This window comes from Pollicipes pollicipes, unplaced genomic scaffold (assembly GCF_011947565.3).
Source record: "Pollicipes pollicipes isolate AB1234 unplaced genomic scaffold, Ppol_2.1 Scaffold_5724;HRSCAF=6776_pilon_pilon_pilon, whole genome shotgun sequence".
Taxonomy (NCBI): Eukaryota; Metazoa; Arthropoda; class Thecostraca; order Pollicipedomorpha; family Pollicipedidae; genus Pollicipes; species Pollicipes pollicipes.
The window spans coordinates 4,645,340-4,657,056 of NW_023596746.1; the positions used below are offsets into that span (position 1 = coordinate 4,645,340).

Sequence of the window (11,717 nt, forward strand, 5' to 3'; positions counted from 1 at the left end):
GCATCCTTGTGCGCCCGGTGTGGCCTCGCGTAAATACACAGCTTGTGGTGATGGTGATCATCGCGAGAGAGGAGAAAGGCGTAGCGGCGTTTAGCGGCGCTTGAAGAACTCAGACGCACCGACACTGCGGCCTCGAGGGCTCACAGTCCGAGCATTCTGACGTTCTTGCCGCAACGTTCATCGTCGTTATACCTATAGTGCAATGTTTATGACGAGTGTCGTAGATATAGTTGTTTTCAACGCTCAGTCTTCGCCCCATCGCAGGAAAAAAAATTGAATAGAAACACAGATGCGACGATAGTGATGATGTATTTCAAAACTTTATGGGTGGGATGTCGGCAGAGAGATAGCAAATGTGAAAATCAAATAGCCCAACAGCACATTCCTACAAGAGCAGAATGTCTAGAAGTAGTAGGGGGCAAAGCCAGCCACGGGCTTGATCTGAAACAAAACGATGCTGGTCAGAAACCAAAGGATGAAACATTGTTCATCCATTCTCTAGCTGAAACATCGGAATAACCTTTACGTGACCTTGTGTTGTGAATACCTATGCTGCTATCGACATACAACCTGACGGTATTTCACGCTGGGCCTATGGCTTGGTATTGCAGTACCCTTTGCGAATTCTACAAAACAATCGCGTCGCCTTCGAAATAACGAATAATTTGGCTGGGATCCTTTTGCACCGGGCAACTTGAGCTCTAAACAACAAGTGTAAAGTGCCAACAAGCAGAGTCGCTGGGTACGGTAACTCGCCCTGACCTCGGTGGTGGAGATTTTGTCGGCGTCAGTGACCACGCTGAGGCTAGCCTTGGTGATGACGGGGGTGTCGATCTTGACGTTGTGGACCTTAGGGGCCGAGTAGACGACCGGCGCGCTGTAGGCCACAGGGGCAGCGTAGGCCACAGGGGCGGCGTAGCCCAGATGGGTGTAAGGGGCCGACCTCAGGTAGGTCAGACCAGCCTGGCTGGTGGCCACCATGGCAAACAGCAGAACAGCGACCTGCCGGAGCAAAGTGGTCAAAACATGAGCCTCGGCGCTGTGCCGGGTTCGAGAGGAAGGCGCGACAGTAAGTAAGTCTGGTGGTACACCTGCTATGATCTGCTTATAGAAAAACTTGAAGGAAACAATGCAGTAACGATGACGCCATGGGAAGCTCAAATAACAAGGCTCCCTAGTGGCTGAGCGTTTTCAGCGAATAAGGCGTTATGACAAACAAACGCTTGCGTAAAGAGAATTAGATCACCTGAGCTACGCGTGACTCGCCCCGCCCGATTTCCCAGCGGTACTCACGGCCTTCATGGTCGATGATGATCAGCGAGTGAGCACTGGGTACCGTTCGAACCAGCCAGCTCACTTATATACCCGGCATCGCGGCAAGCCCCTCCCGCATCACGTGGTATGAATGTCCTCAGAGCGTTCATGGTCACGTGGTGTGCCGGCGGCGGTCGCATCGTCTCGGCCAGCGACGCCCGTCTCTGCTCGCGCAGCAGGACTGGTGTGTGCGCGGAGAAATGCATTAGTTTGGCAGAGTGACAGAACATCGGTATGGATCGCTTGGTACGATGAACGGAGGCCATCAGCTCTAGAATTTGTCGACGTTGTGACTAGTAGATACTTTTGAACATACGACGCATATCTATGCATGATATTGTTGGCTTAAAAAGATAAATGTGACGCGCAGAGCACTTCCGCCAAACAGCGCCAACAGCGTATGAAAAAGCCTGTGATTATATGACAAGTGTTCTGAGATTCTCCGAATGCATAACAGCTTGATTGCTCGTGGCATTGCGCCTTGGTCGCTGTTGTTGTCCCCAAATACAGCCGCTGGCTGCGCGAAATGTATCTCTGATCCCGCACTGCATCAGTTGTTGATATGGCTGCAAATGCGCGTCGATGGATTTGGTCATTTTGCCACTATATCACTTATACCTAATGCTTCTCTAACCAATCTTGTTTTTATATCTCTTTTGAAGCAGCCAATTCATTAATAAATGCTTATCTTACATTAAGATTCCCGCTCTGTTGTTAGAAACTACCACTGTGATGTACACGCTGAAGTGTCATGGTATTGCATGGCACCATACAAATCCTTCGGAACTCTTTTGTAAAATGGCAGAAACACGTTCGCTCAATCCAAGGCGATGCTGAATCTGTCCAAAGCAAGGTCAAGCTACTGGATCCGGGTGCATACTAGCACAGCATCTTTGCCAAACCACCTTCGGAGTAAAGCAAGATCGGGCAGAGGCAAGAAATGACCGTGGAAAAGAAATTGGTCCAGTGGGGTGGTGCAATAACGGTTCGGACAATCGCATTCGTCTGTTGTGTTTGTATCTGCACAATGTTTCGGCCAGTTAACTCTCCAACCGTCTCCAGGTGTTAATCATAACGCAATTATAAATCATAACCATGTTAGCAAAATCATAATTCAACCCGGGGAAGGACTGTATCATGTTTGGCTTTCAGCTATTTACGCGCGGCAACCCGAACTATCTGTTCGGAGTTGCTCGGATTTGAGTCAGGGTCTTCTGCTTGCGAGCCCGGTGCGCTTCCCACTGCCCCTCCCCGACGGCTCAGTCGATAGAGTAGCCCACTTGCAAGCAGAAGAGCCTGGCTCGAATCCCAGCTATTCCGCGTCGCCAATCGTGCCACGGTCAGGAGCGACTCATGCGTCCCACCGACAAGTACATACTGACGGCTTAAGACATGCCTGAGTATTTCCCGAATAAGCACGGCAGCCGCACCAGGTTCATGTTCGTATTCATGTATGTAATGATAACCGTCACGATCCTGTTATCCTCATCTAACCGGACCAGAGGTACCATTTTCTGGAATTTATCGCCCAAAGTCCAATCCATAGCCAAGGGTGGACCGACTGTACGTCCGAAAAGTGTAAAAAAATCAGGTTGTCCAATTTTGTATTTCAACTAGCTACTACCTACAACCAATAACCACAGTAAGTACTCTCGTCGCTACATTTCCGTACTCGAATAGAATGAAGAGAATGTAACTGATCGTGGATAAGTAAGGTGTATCTGCATTAAATAAGTTCAGATGCATGCTAATTTCCAATACAACAGAATGATGTCGGTTGTTCAAAAACAAACCCAATGATTCCTCCCTTGTTCGTTCATTCCAAATTGAGCTTTGAAAAATTTTGGAACTCCAAAAATTTGGAATCCAACCGGCACCTCTACACCGGACGCTTTCATCGCCGTGAGGGAAACGTACGGGCACGGATTCTCACATCCGGCCCTCAAAACTGTGATGATTCATGGGTTGTCCGCGGGCGCGGAACTGTTCCTGGTGGATGTAGCCCTGTGGCATGAGACATGACAGTGTGTGAGGGGGGGGGGGGGCAGCACTGACGCACACCACGCTTTCATTGTAACCTGACAAAAATATCCGGGCCATAACTTTTTGGCTGTTTCTCTAATACTTTGCAAGACTGCACCATTCGATCAACGCCATCGGACGACCCTATTAACGTACTTTCATCGAAATTCGAAATGTCGGGTGTTATCTTTGCCATGCCACGTCTCGATTTGTCGTGGAGCGGGCCTTCTGGTATAGTCTATCGTGAAGCGAGCCTCCTGGTGTAGTCTGTCGTGGAGCGAGTCTCCTGGTATAGTCTGTCGTGGAGCGAGCCTCCTGGTATAGTCTGTCGTGGAGCGAGCCTCCTGGTATAGTCTGTCGTGGAATGGGCCTACTGGTATAGTCTGTCGTGGAGCGGGCCTTCTGGTATAGTCTGTCGTGGAGCGAGCCTCCTGGTATAGCCTGTCGTGGAGCGAGCCTCCTGGAATAGTCTGTCGTGGAGCGGGCCTTCTGGTATAGTTTATCGTGAAGCGAGCCTCCTGGTATAGTCTGTCGTGGAGCGAGCCTCCTGGTATAGTCTGTCGTGGAGCGAGCCTCCTGGTATAGTCTGTCGTGGAGCGAGCCTCCTGGTATAGTATGTCGTGAAGCGAGCCTCCTGGTATAGTCAATCGTGAAGCGAGCCTCCTGATAAAGTCTGTCGTGGAGCGAGCCTCCTGGCATAGTCTGTCGTGAAGCGAGCCTCCTGGTATAGTCTGTCGTGGAGCGGGCCTCCTGGTATAGTCTGTCGTGGAATGGGTCGCCCAGTTTAGTTTGCTGTGGAATGGGTCTCCTGGTATAGTTTGTCGTGTAATGGGTCGTCTGTTGTAGTTTGTCGTGGAATGGGCCTCCCGGTATAGTTTGGGTCGCTTATTTTCAGCAATGATTTGATATCGCCGAAAAACCAAGAGCTCAAGGGCTCTCTTGCTGGTATCAATATTGATCCTTCGTTTTCTGAAATATAATCACAGCAAGTTCTTGGTTGGGCGCGGAATCAACAAATGTTTTAACCTGGATGCGTGACCTGAGGTCGCTTTTGCAATGAAGGCAAAACATAATGCAGATCAAGTCAGCGATCACTCCACTTTTAGATCCACTTTTCATTCTTGGTTTTGAATTTTCAATGCTGTCACCGTAAAGGAGCAAGGTTTGAAATGTGTCTGTAAATTGTCACAACGGCAACTTGAGGGCCTTTGCGCAACACTTATTTCATCCTTAACGTGGTCGGATGTCAGTTAGTCAGAATTATAATCCTCAACTCACAATGTCTGAATGATTTTGCTGGACACATGCCTGTTAAATAATTATAACTCCAAACGAGAATCGGGTGCAAATAACATGGTTCTTGCACACCGCAACTCAGGTTTACCTCGGTGTTGGATATTTTGTCAATGTCGGGGACCACGCAGAGGCTAGCCTTGGTGATGACGGGGTTGTTCATCTCGACACTGTGGACCTTAGGTGCTGAGTAGACCACCGGCGCGCTGTATGCCACAGGGGCAGCATAAGCCACAGGGGCAGCGCAGCCCAGATGGGTGTAAGGGGCCGACCTCAGGTGGGTCAGACCAGCCTGGCTGGTAGCAATCATGGCGAACAGCAGAACAGCGACCTGCCGGAGCAGAGCACAGTCAAAACACGAGGCTTGGCGCTGTGCTGGGATCCAGAGGGAAGGTGATGCATGTCAATTGAAGCAAATGAAGTAGTAAATGAGGTAGAAGCGTGATACATCTGCTATGGTCTGCGTATGGGCAGCCTTGATACAAAAAACTAGTAATGACAACACCATGGTGAATAAAAAGAATTTAATCACGGTATTTATCTGCGACTTCCCCCACTCGAATACCCGTTAGTTGTCATAGTCTTCGTGGCAGATCATCAGCAAATCACCGCTAAGTACCGCTCGAAGCAACCAACTCACCTATGTACGCTGCACAGCGGCCCGCCCCTCCCTCAACAAGTGATGTTGCTATCCTGAACGGTGGTCATGGTCACGTGGTTTGTCTACGTAGATGCGCCATCAGCCTGCCTGCTGTCGCCCTTCCCTGCGCGCACAGCGAGACGGTCGCGAGGCGCAGAAACACATCGGTTTGGCAGAGCGACAGGGGCTCGGTCTGAATCGCTTGATACGATTGGAGCTCATCCAAGGTTTTTGTCGGTATTGGGATCGAAAGATGCGTACCAACATGCGGTACGTATATACCAATTCTAATTTTGTCTTGCAATGACAAGGATAGTTAAAACAAATCGTTCACTTCCAGTCATGCGCGTGGGCGGAGACAACCTTCAACGTAGAACGTTGGGCATTTATTTACAAGAAGTGATATGATGCTGTTCTGATACAGCGCACCAGAACTGATGGCGACAATCTGCGTCGCAACATGCCTTACCCAATGCTTTCTTCTTCAAGAGACTGGCATTGGCTACCCGAAGACTCCACCCAAGATGTCATAGCGTTCCAAAGGAAGAAATCTTGAGATTTGTCTGGACGGATAAAGCTGGCTTGTCCCCGGATATACAAATATGCCGGGCTTCCTACGGATAAATCAGGTTCACTCGCAGAGATTGGTATGTGCCACCGCTCTTAAAGACATCACGCTATTCTAAGCATTTCATCAATCTATTTCGACAAGCTGCATGTGTTTGGTGGCGTGGGTTTACCGAAGATGTTTTCTTTTGTATCAAGGCACGTCTTGCCTATATTTGTATAGTGAGAAAATCCTAGCCGGCGAATATCTGTCACGGTCACAGTTGGAGCTGAATTTTATGTTATCTTTTTTTGACCACGTCTGAAATCAGATACTCAACTAGATATAATTAATTCCATTAACTCTCGCCCCACGGCGGTTTTTCCACCTTCAGACTACGAGTTGGCCTCAGAGCTTCCGCCCCCTGAGATTCCAAAAAATAAGGAAGTCAAAGGACAAAAAAAAATGGCGGCCTGTAGTCAAACTGCATCAGACAGGAGTGCCTAAAAATTGGGAATATGTCATGACCTAATCTGTCCATTGAAAGGTCAAATCAGGTAGCGGTGGCAAGACAGCACTTCATCCACCTTTCCTGCTACCTTAAGAATTAAGCACGCTACAATACTGCTGGAAATTGACTTTGAATTCCACTAGGAAAACACTATCAGGTAAGCACACTAGGGACCATGGACAGGTGTGACAGGTGACTAGATATCCCCCCACGAGGGTGGTGGTCGTCTAGTAGGGGCAGGGGTTCAATGCACGTCAACCAGTTGCGGTCCATTCCCACCGTATATCAAATTATCCCAACATGGACTGCTTAGCTTGCTTGCTTAGCTCATGCTTGGCGCTATGCGCGGGAGACTTTGTAACGCTTTTGGGTGTGGTTAAATATTCTCAGCAGCAGCTAACAGGCCGAGCTAATGTAGTTCAGAGCGCTCACATCACAGGGTGCCTGTCCAAAAAACGAATCACTCCAAGTGGCGATTCAACCACATCCCCACCCAAGACAATCATGCACATCACTTAACGTATTATCGACTGGCCCGTCGCTCCACCCCGGAGATAGATCCCTACCGCGCCGCACCTCGCCAGGGCGGGGCTGGCGCCGGAGAGGCACCTCCCCGCCGCTGCCCGGCGGGGAGGGGATTCAGGATCCACCGGGGACCACACCCTGCACTGACGGGCCGACAGCGGGCCGTGGCCTTGACGTTGTGCCGAGGCGCGACGCCCAGCTCCAGAGGTCGTGGTGGTTAGCAAGAAAATACCCGCTTATGTGGTTACCGGGACGGCTGCAGCTATTGCAGCAGCACCTTGCACACTGCAGTGATTTAGCCAAAACACAGTTCCAAATTACATTTTTACTAAGCCGAGCAGATTGCTTGAATTTCAAACAGAGTTTTCAACCTTCAGAAATCCGAAACCCCGAGGTGTCTCCGACGTTGCGCTTGTTTTTCGGCCATAGCGCTAGGAGCGAACACGCTATCATAATGCACGTACCACTAAGTGGCTCTTACCTCAAACTAAAGACCCGTAAAACATCGCGAATCGTGACAGCTTGAAGAGATAACTCCTGGCAAAAAGAAACATGCTGTATGAACCAGGAGAATATGCCTCAACTGCTTACATGTTTAAGGTGAAAGCGATTGTTTGGTATGCCCATCCCGTCCCACTGCACGGCTTCAATCCTTCTATGGTGTTCCCGTCCCCTTCTGGCGCCGTCTCTTACAGAGGCCCTGAGCACGCCTCTGCTGGCGGTGATCCACGCATCACCAGTCCCACGCGGCAGTAGCCCTTGACGCCGAAACAAAGAGGGTTCAAGGCACCGCGTAAGAAACCGCAGAACGCCTCGCAACACACCAGGCTGCTTGGGATGTCTGCTTGACGTTTCCGATTTCGAACTCGCAATCGTTGAAGCATTGCGATGCTTTACACTACGCCGACGCTCACAAGAGGTGAGTAAGGAAGCGAAACACATGATGCGTTTCAGAAACGGTTACAAAGCATGTCAGGTCGTTTGTACTTCAGAGAGAACTACCACTGCGGATGTCAGATTGCATGGCGGTTGGAGGGTATGATGCGTGGTGACGCGCCACCGTCACGCGCTTGCCGCATGCGTCATGGCAAACCTACTGATGGTCTGCCTGGAAGGATCAGTCCATAACTATCAAGTTTTCGGGCACAGCACACATAAAGCCAGTCTTGGAAGCTTCGATGAAGATTACTATACCGCAAGTTTAAACCTGAAGGCTTTCGTTCCCATGCAAGGAGAACGTTATACTTCCAACTAGCAGTTATAAGCTAAGCACTTGCCTTGCAAAATATAACCTACGGTGGTGTCTGGAGATGTCCACACTTCGTGAGCGCATGCCACAACTCCGATCTGTTCAAACAGCGATTACCGCGCCCTGTGCGCTCGGTTTGTCAGCACGCATATCCCAAATAACTACCTCGTACGAGTCACGTCATTTGTTGGCAGCGTAACATTTGAGCTCCAGTCCTCCTGCAAAGGGGTCTGCCATCTTACATGGATACCACATGGAATAACATGATCCGACATGTGTCTAGACGCGTTTTTCAGCGCTTCAGCACAAGTGAATGGCGGCGTCGGCGCCGTTGCAGCACTCCGCCGGCCGCGGAGGGCCCGTCTCTCCGACACGCCATCACGAGCAGAGGAGTCTGGCTCGGCGAAATACCGTCTTGCCAGAGCGCGGCGGGCGGGCGTCTCCCGAGCCGCCGGCCATCGCGCGGAGGCCGCCGGCGTGGCGCGGCCCTGAACTTGCCCAGCGACGCCGGCTGGACGCGGCTGCGCGCGGCGCCTGCTCGGGACCCGGCGTGCGAGGCGGCCCCGCCCATACCTGCTCAGGACCCGGCAGAGGCGGCGACAGGCGAGGATGGACCGCCAGCCGGGGAGGAGGGGAGGCAGCAAAGCCAAACACGGGAGGCAGCAAGGCCAGACACGGGAGGGAGCTGGAGACAAACGGGAGAAATTGCGGGAAATAGACGCGGATTCGAGCAGGATGGAAAAAAATTAGCCGATGGTAGACATGGGGCAGGACGGCAGCGGGTGGAAGACGGTCCGCAGCAGGGAAAGGTTGGACCGGCAGCAGTGACAAGACAGTGACAGGGCCCGACAGGGAAGAGGGCCCGCAGGAGATGCAGCACGACGCTGAGCTGAGAGGGAACACGGCAGGGAACGGGCAATGGAGCCGCAAAGAACAGGCGAGAAAGTGACAGCCGAAGACAAGCTGCAATTGCGACAAATCTGCACATGAGGTGTCGCAGTAACACAGATGGAAGAGTCCTGTAGTCAGCTTCACGGAGTGAGAGCGCAGACCAGCCGCGCCGCCGGGCAGCTGGTTGCCGTCTGCCGCCTGCCCTGCACCGGGCACCGACAGCAGGCCACTGTCTAGCAACGGTAACCGGCAGGCAAGCAAGGTTTGTCGTCTCATCTCGACATCAGATGCCGCGTATGCTGTCATACGAGCTCAGTACCACGTCACCAAAACACCACAAAAACCTGCAGAGGCCGTATATAAATCGTCGACGCGTTGAAAGAGCACCTGCAGTGTTCATTTGTCCACGCAATTTGCAAGATGAAAGCTGTGAGTTGTAGTGTAAGACAACCCTCTGGTGCTGGTCAGAGTTCAATATATCATTTCGTAATTGTGTTTCCTTTCGGGATAGCTCCACAACTAATTGAGAATAGCAAAGTTTTTAGGGCAGATCTAGACGCATTGTCATTTAACGGCCAGAAATTCTTACAATTTACGTTCAATTCCAGATCAGCGATTAGTGTAAAAACATTCCCATGTTAAGCAAACGAGAGTACGTGTAGAACTTGCGCAGGTAGTTACTGATGCCTTCCCATGCCCGCCTCTGCCATCGGTGACCGCCTGCCGTGGTGACCCTGCTCCCCGTGCCCCGCCTCTGCCGTCTGTGGCCGCCTGCCGTGGTGACCCTGCCCCCCGTGCCCCGCCCCTGCCGTCTGTGGCCGCCTGCCGTGGTGACCACGCTCCCCGTGCCCCGCCTCTGCCGTCAGTGGCCGCCTGCTGTGGTGACCACGCTCCCCGTGCTTCGCCCTTGCCGTCTGTGGCCGCCTGCCGTAGTGACCCTGCCCCCCGTGCCCCGCCCCTGCCGTCTGTGGCCGCCTGCCGTGGTGACCCTGCCCCCCGTGCCTCGCCCCTGCCGTCTGTGGCCGCCTGCCATGGTGACCCTGCCCCCCGTGCCTCGCCCCTGCCGTCTGTGGCCGCCTGCCGTGGTGACCCTGCCCCCCGTGCCTCGCCCCTGCCGTCTGTGGCCGCCTGCCGTGGTGACCCTGCCCCCCGTGCCTCGCCCCTGCCGTCTGTGGCCGCCTGCCGTGGTGACCCTGCCCTCCGTGCCTCGCCCCTGCCGTCTGTGGCCGCCTGCCGTGGTGACCCTGCCCTCCGTGCCTCGCCCCTGCCGTCTGTGGCCGCCTGCCGTGGTGATCACGCTCCCCGTGCCCCGCCTCTGCCGTCTGTGGCCGCTTGCCGTGGTGACCCCGCTCGACTGACGCCGTGCCGCAGGTCGCTGTCCTGTTGCTGGCAATGGTGGCCTGCTGCCATAGCATGGCCATTATTCCGGCAGCGTCGTTTAACTACGGCGCCGCCGTCGTCTACAGCGAGCCCAAGGTGAAGAAAGTCGAGATTGAGACTCCGGTCATCACCAAGACGAACCTGAACGTTGTCACTGACAAGGACAAGATCTCCACCACTGAGGTGAGGTCATCAGCGCCAGCTCGTGCTGACGGATGTGTTCGTTCGCGACGTGGCTCAACTTTCACGTGATTCAGGTGCCACGGTCTAAGAAGCATAGCTCATTTCGACACAGCGTTAGTGTGGCTCGTAACCGTTTCCATACAGAGCAAGTGACTTTTATCGCACGGCGAGGGTAACCTAGTTTAGCCGTTGTAATCGAAGATGATGATAAAGCATTTATTTGCCTCAACTTACCTTGCGACAGCTGGAAATTAAAACGACAGTGAACCTGTAAGACCTGTTCTAGTCAAGCTGGGATGCATTGAATAACCGTCTGTCTTAGCACATGACGTTCTTATGGTTCCATACACGCATCTTGTACATACGCATCTTGAGACCACAAACAGATGAAAAGTGACCCTGGAAATATACGCAGCTTTTGAAGGCGTCGCGTAAGTCACCGGGTGAAATAGCCATCTTGAAGAGCATGCGGTGTAGTTCACAGCCCGTCCCTTCCTGGGACCGAAACGACTTAAGTTTCTGGACTACACGAACGTAAAAATGTTTAAACTTTCTCGGGGGACCATGCTAGTGTCACCCAGGTATCCATGACGCCAAAATAACGTCACTCAAATGCTGTCATTTCATTAGCCGTGCGGCGACCAAAGCCAATAAAAACAATTTGTCTAGTCGTTCATATCTGACATTCGTGAGCACGATTTCCAGGCATAACAGCCATCAATTGCCTTCCAATCAATGTTGTGCAATGTTCGATGACACAACCAAACAATAACGCTTTGAAGAGCATATTTACTAAGCAGGGAAATTGCGTTGTCTAGAGACGTCCTTTCCACTTAAAAGAACACCGATTGTTACAAGTGAGCTTATTTCATCGCATCTGACGCATGCCTCAGTATCTTCAAACGTGGAACATTCTCTTTAAAGTAGCATATATTAATCCATCGTGAAGAAATTGGTGGAGGCCACAGTGATAAACTCAACGTTAAGAATGCCCAGTGTTGATCCAGCTAAATGCGAGAGAGGGAAGCCGACATCACGATCAGCAAAAAAACCTGTCTCTCCTTTCTTTCAGATCAAGCCGTTTGCGCCATTCGCCTACGCCGGATATGGGAATCGTTTCTTCTTCTAGATACATAACCACAACTACGACCTGCATTTTGGC

The 11,717-nt window shown here is 52.0% G+C and overlaps 1 protein-coding gene across 1 annotated transcript; it reads right to left on the reverse strand.

Annotated features, from left to right (window-relative positions):
- Window positions 1–293: 293 nt before the first annotated feature.
- Window positions 294–1,332, reverse strand: LOC119103930 (cuticle protein 21). Its single transcript, XM_037227631.1, has 3 exons — window positions 1,294–1,332; window positions 763–1,002; window positions 294–441 (listed from the first exon to the last, which is right to left on the reverse strand). Exons 1-3 carry the CDS (start codon window positions 1,300–1,302, stop codon window positions 403–405), a joined length of 288 nt encoding a protein of 95 aa, XP_037083526.1. The 5' UTR covers window positions 1,303–1,332; the 3' UTR covers window positions 294–402.
- Window positions 1,333–11,717: the final 10,385 nt, after the last annotated feature.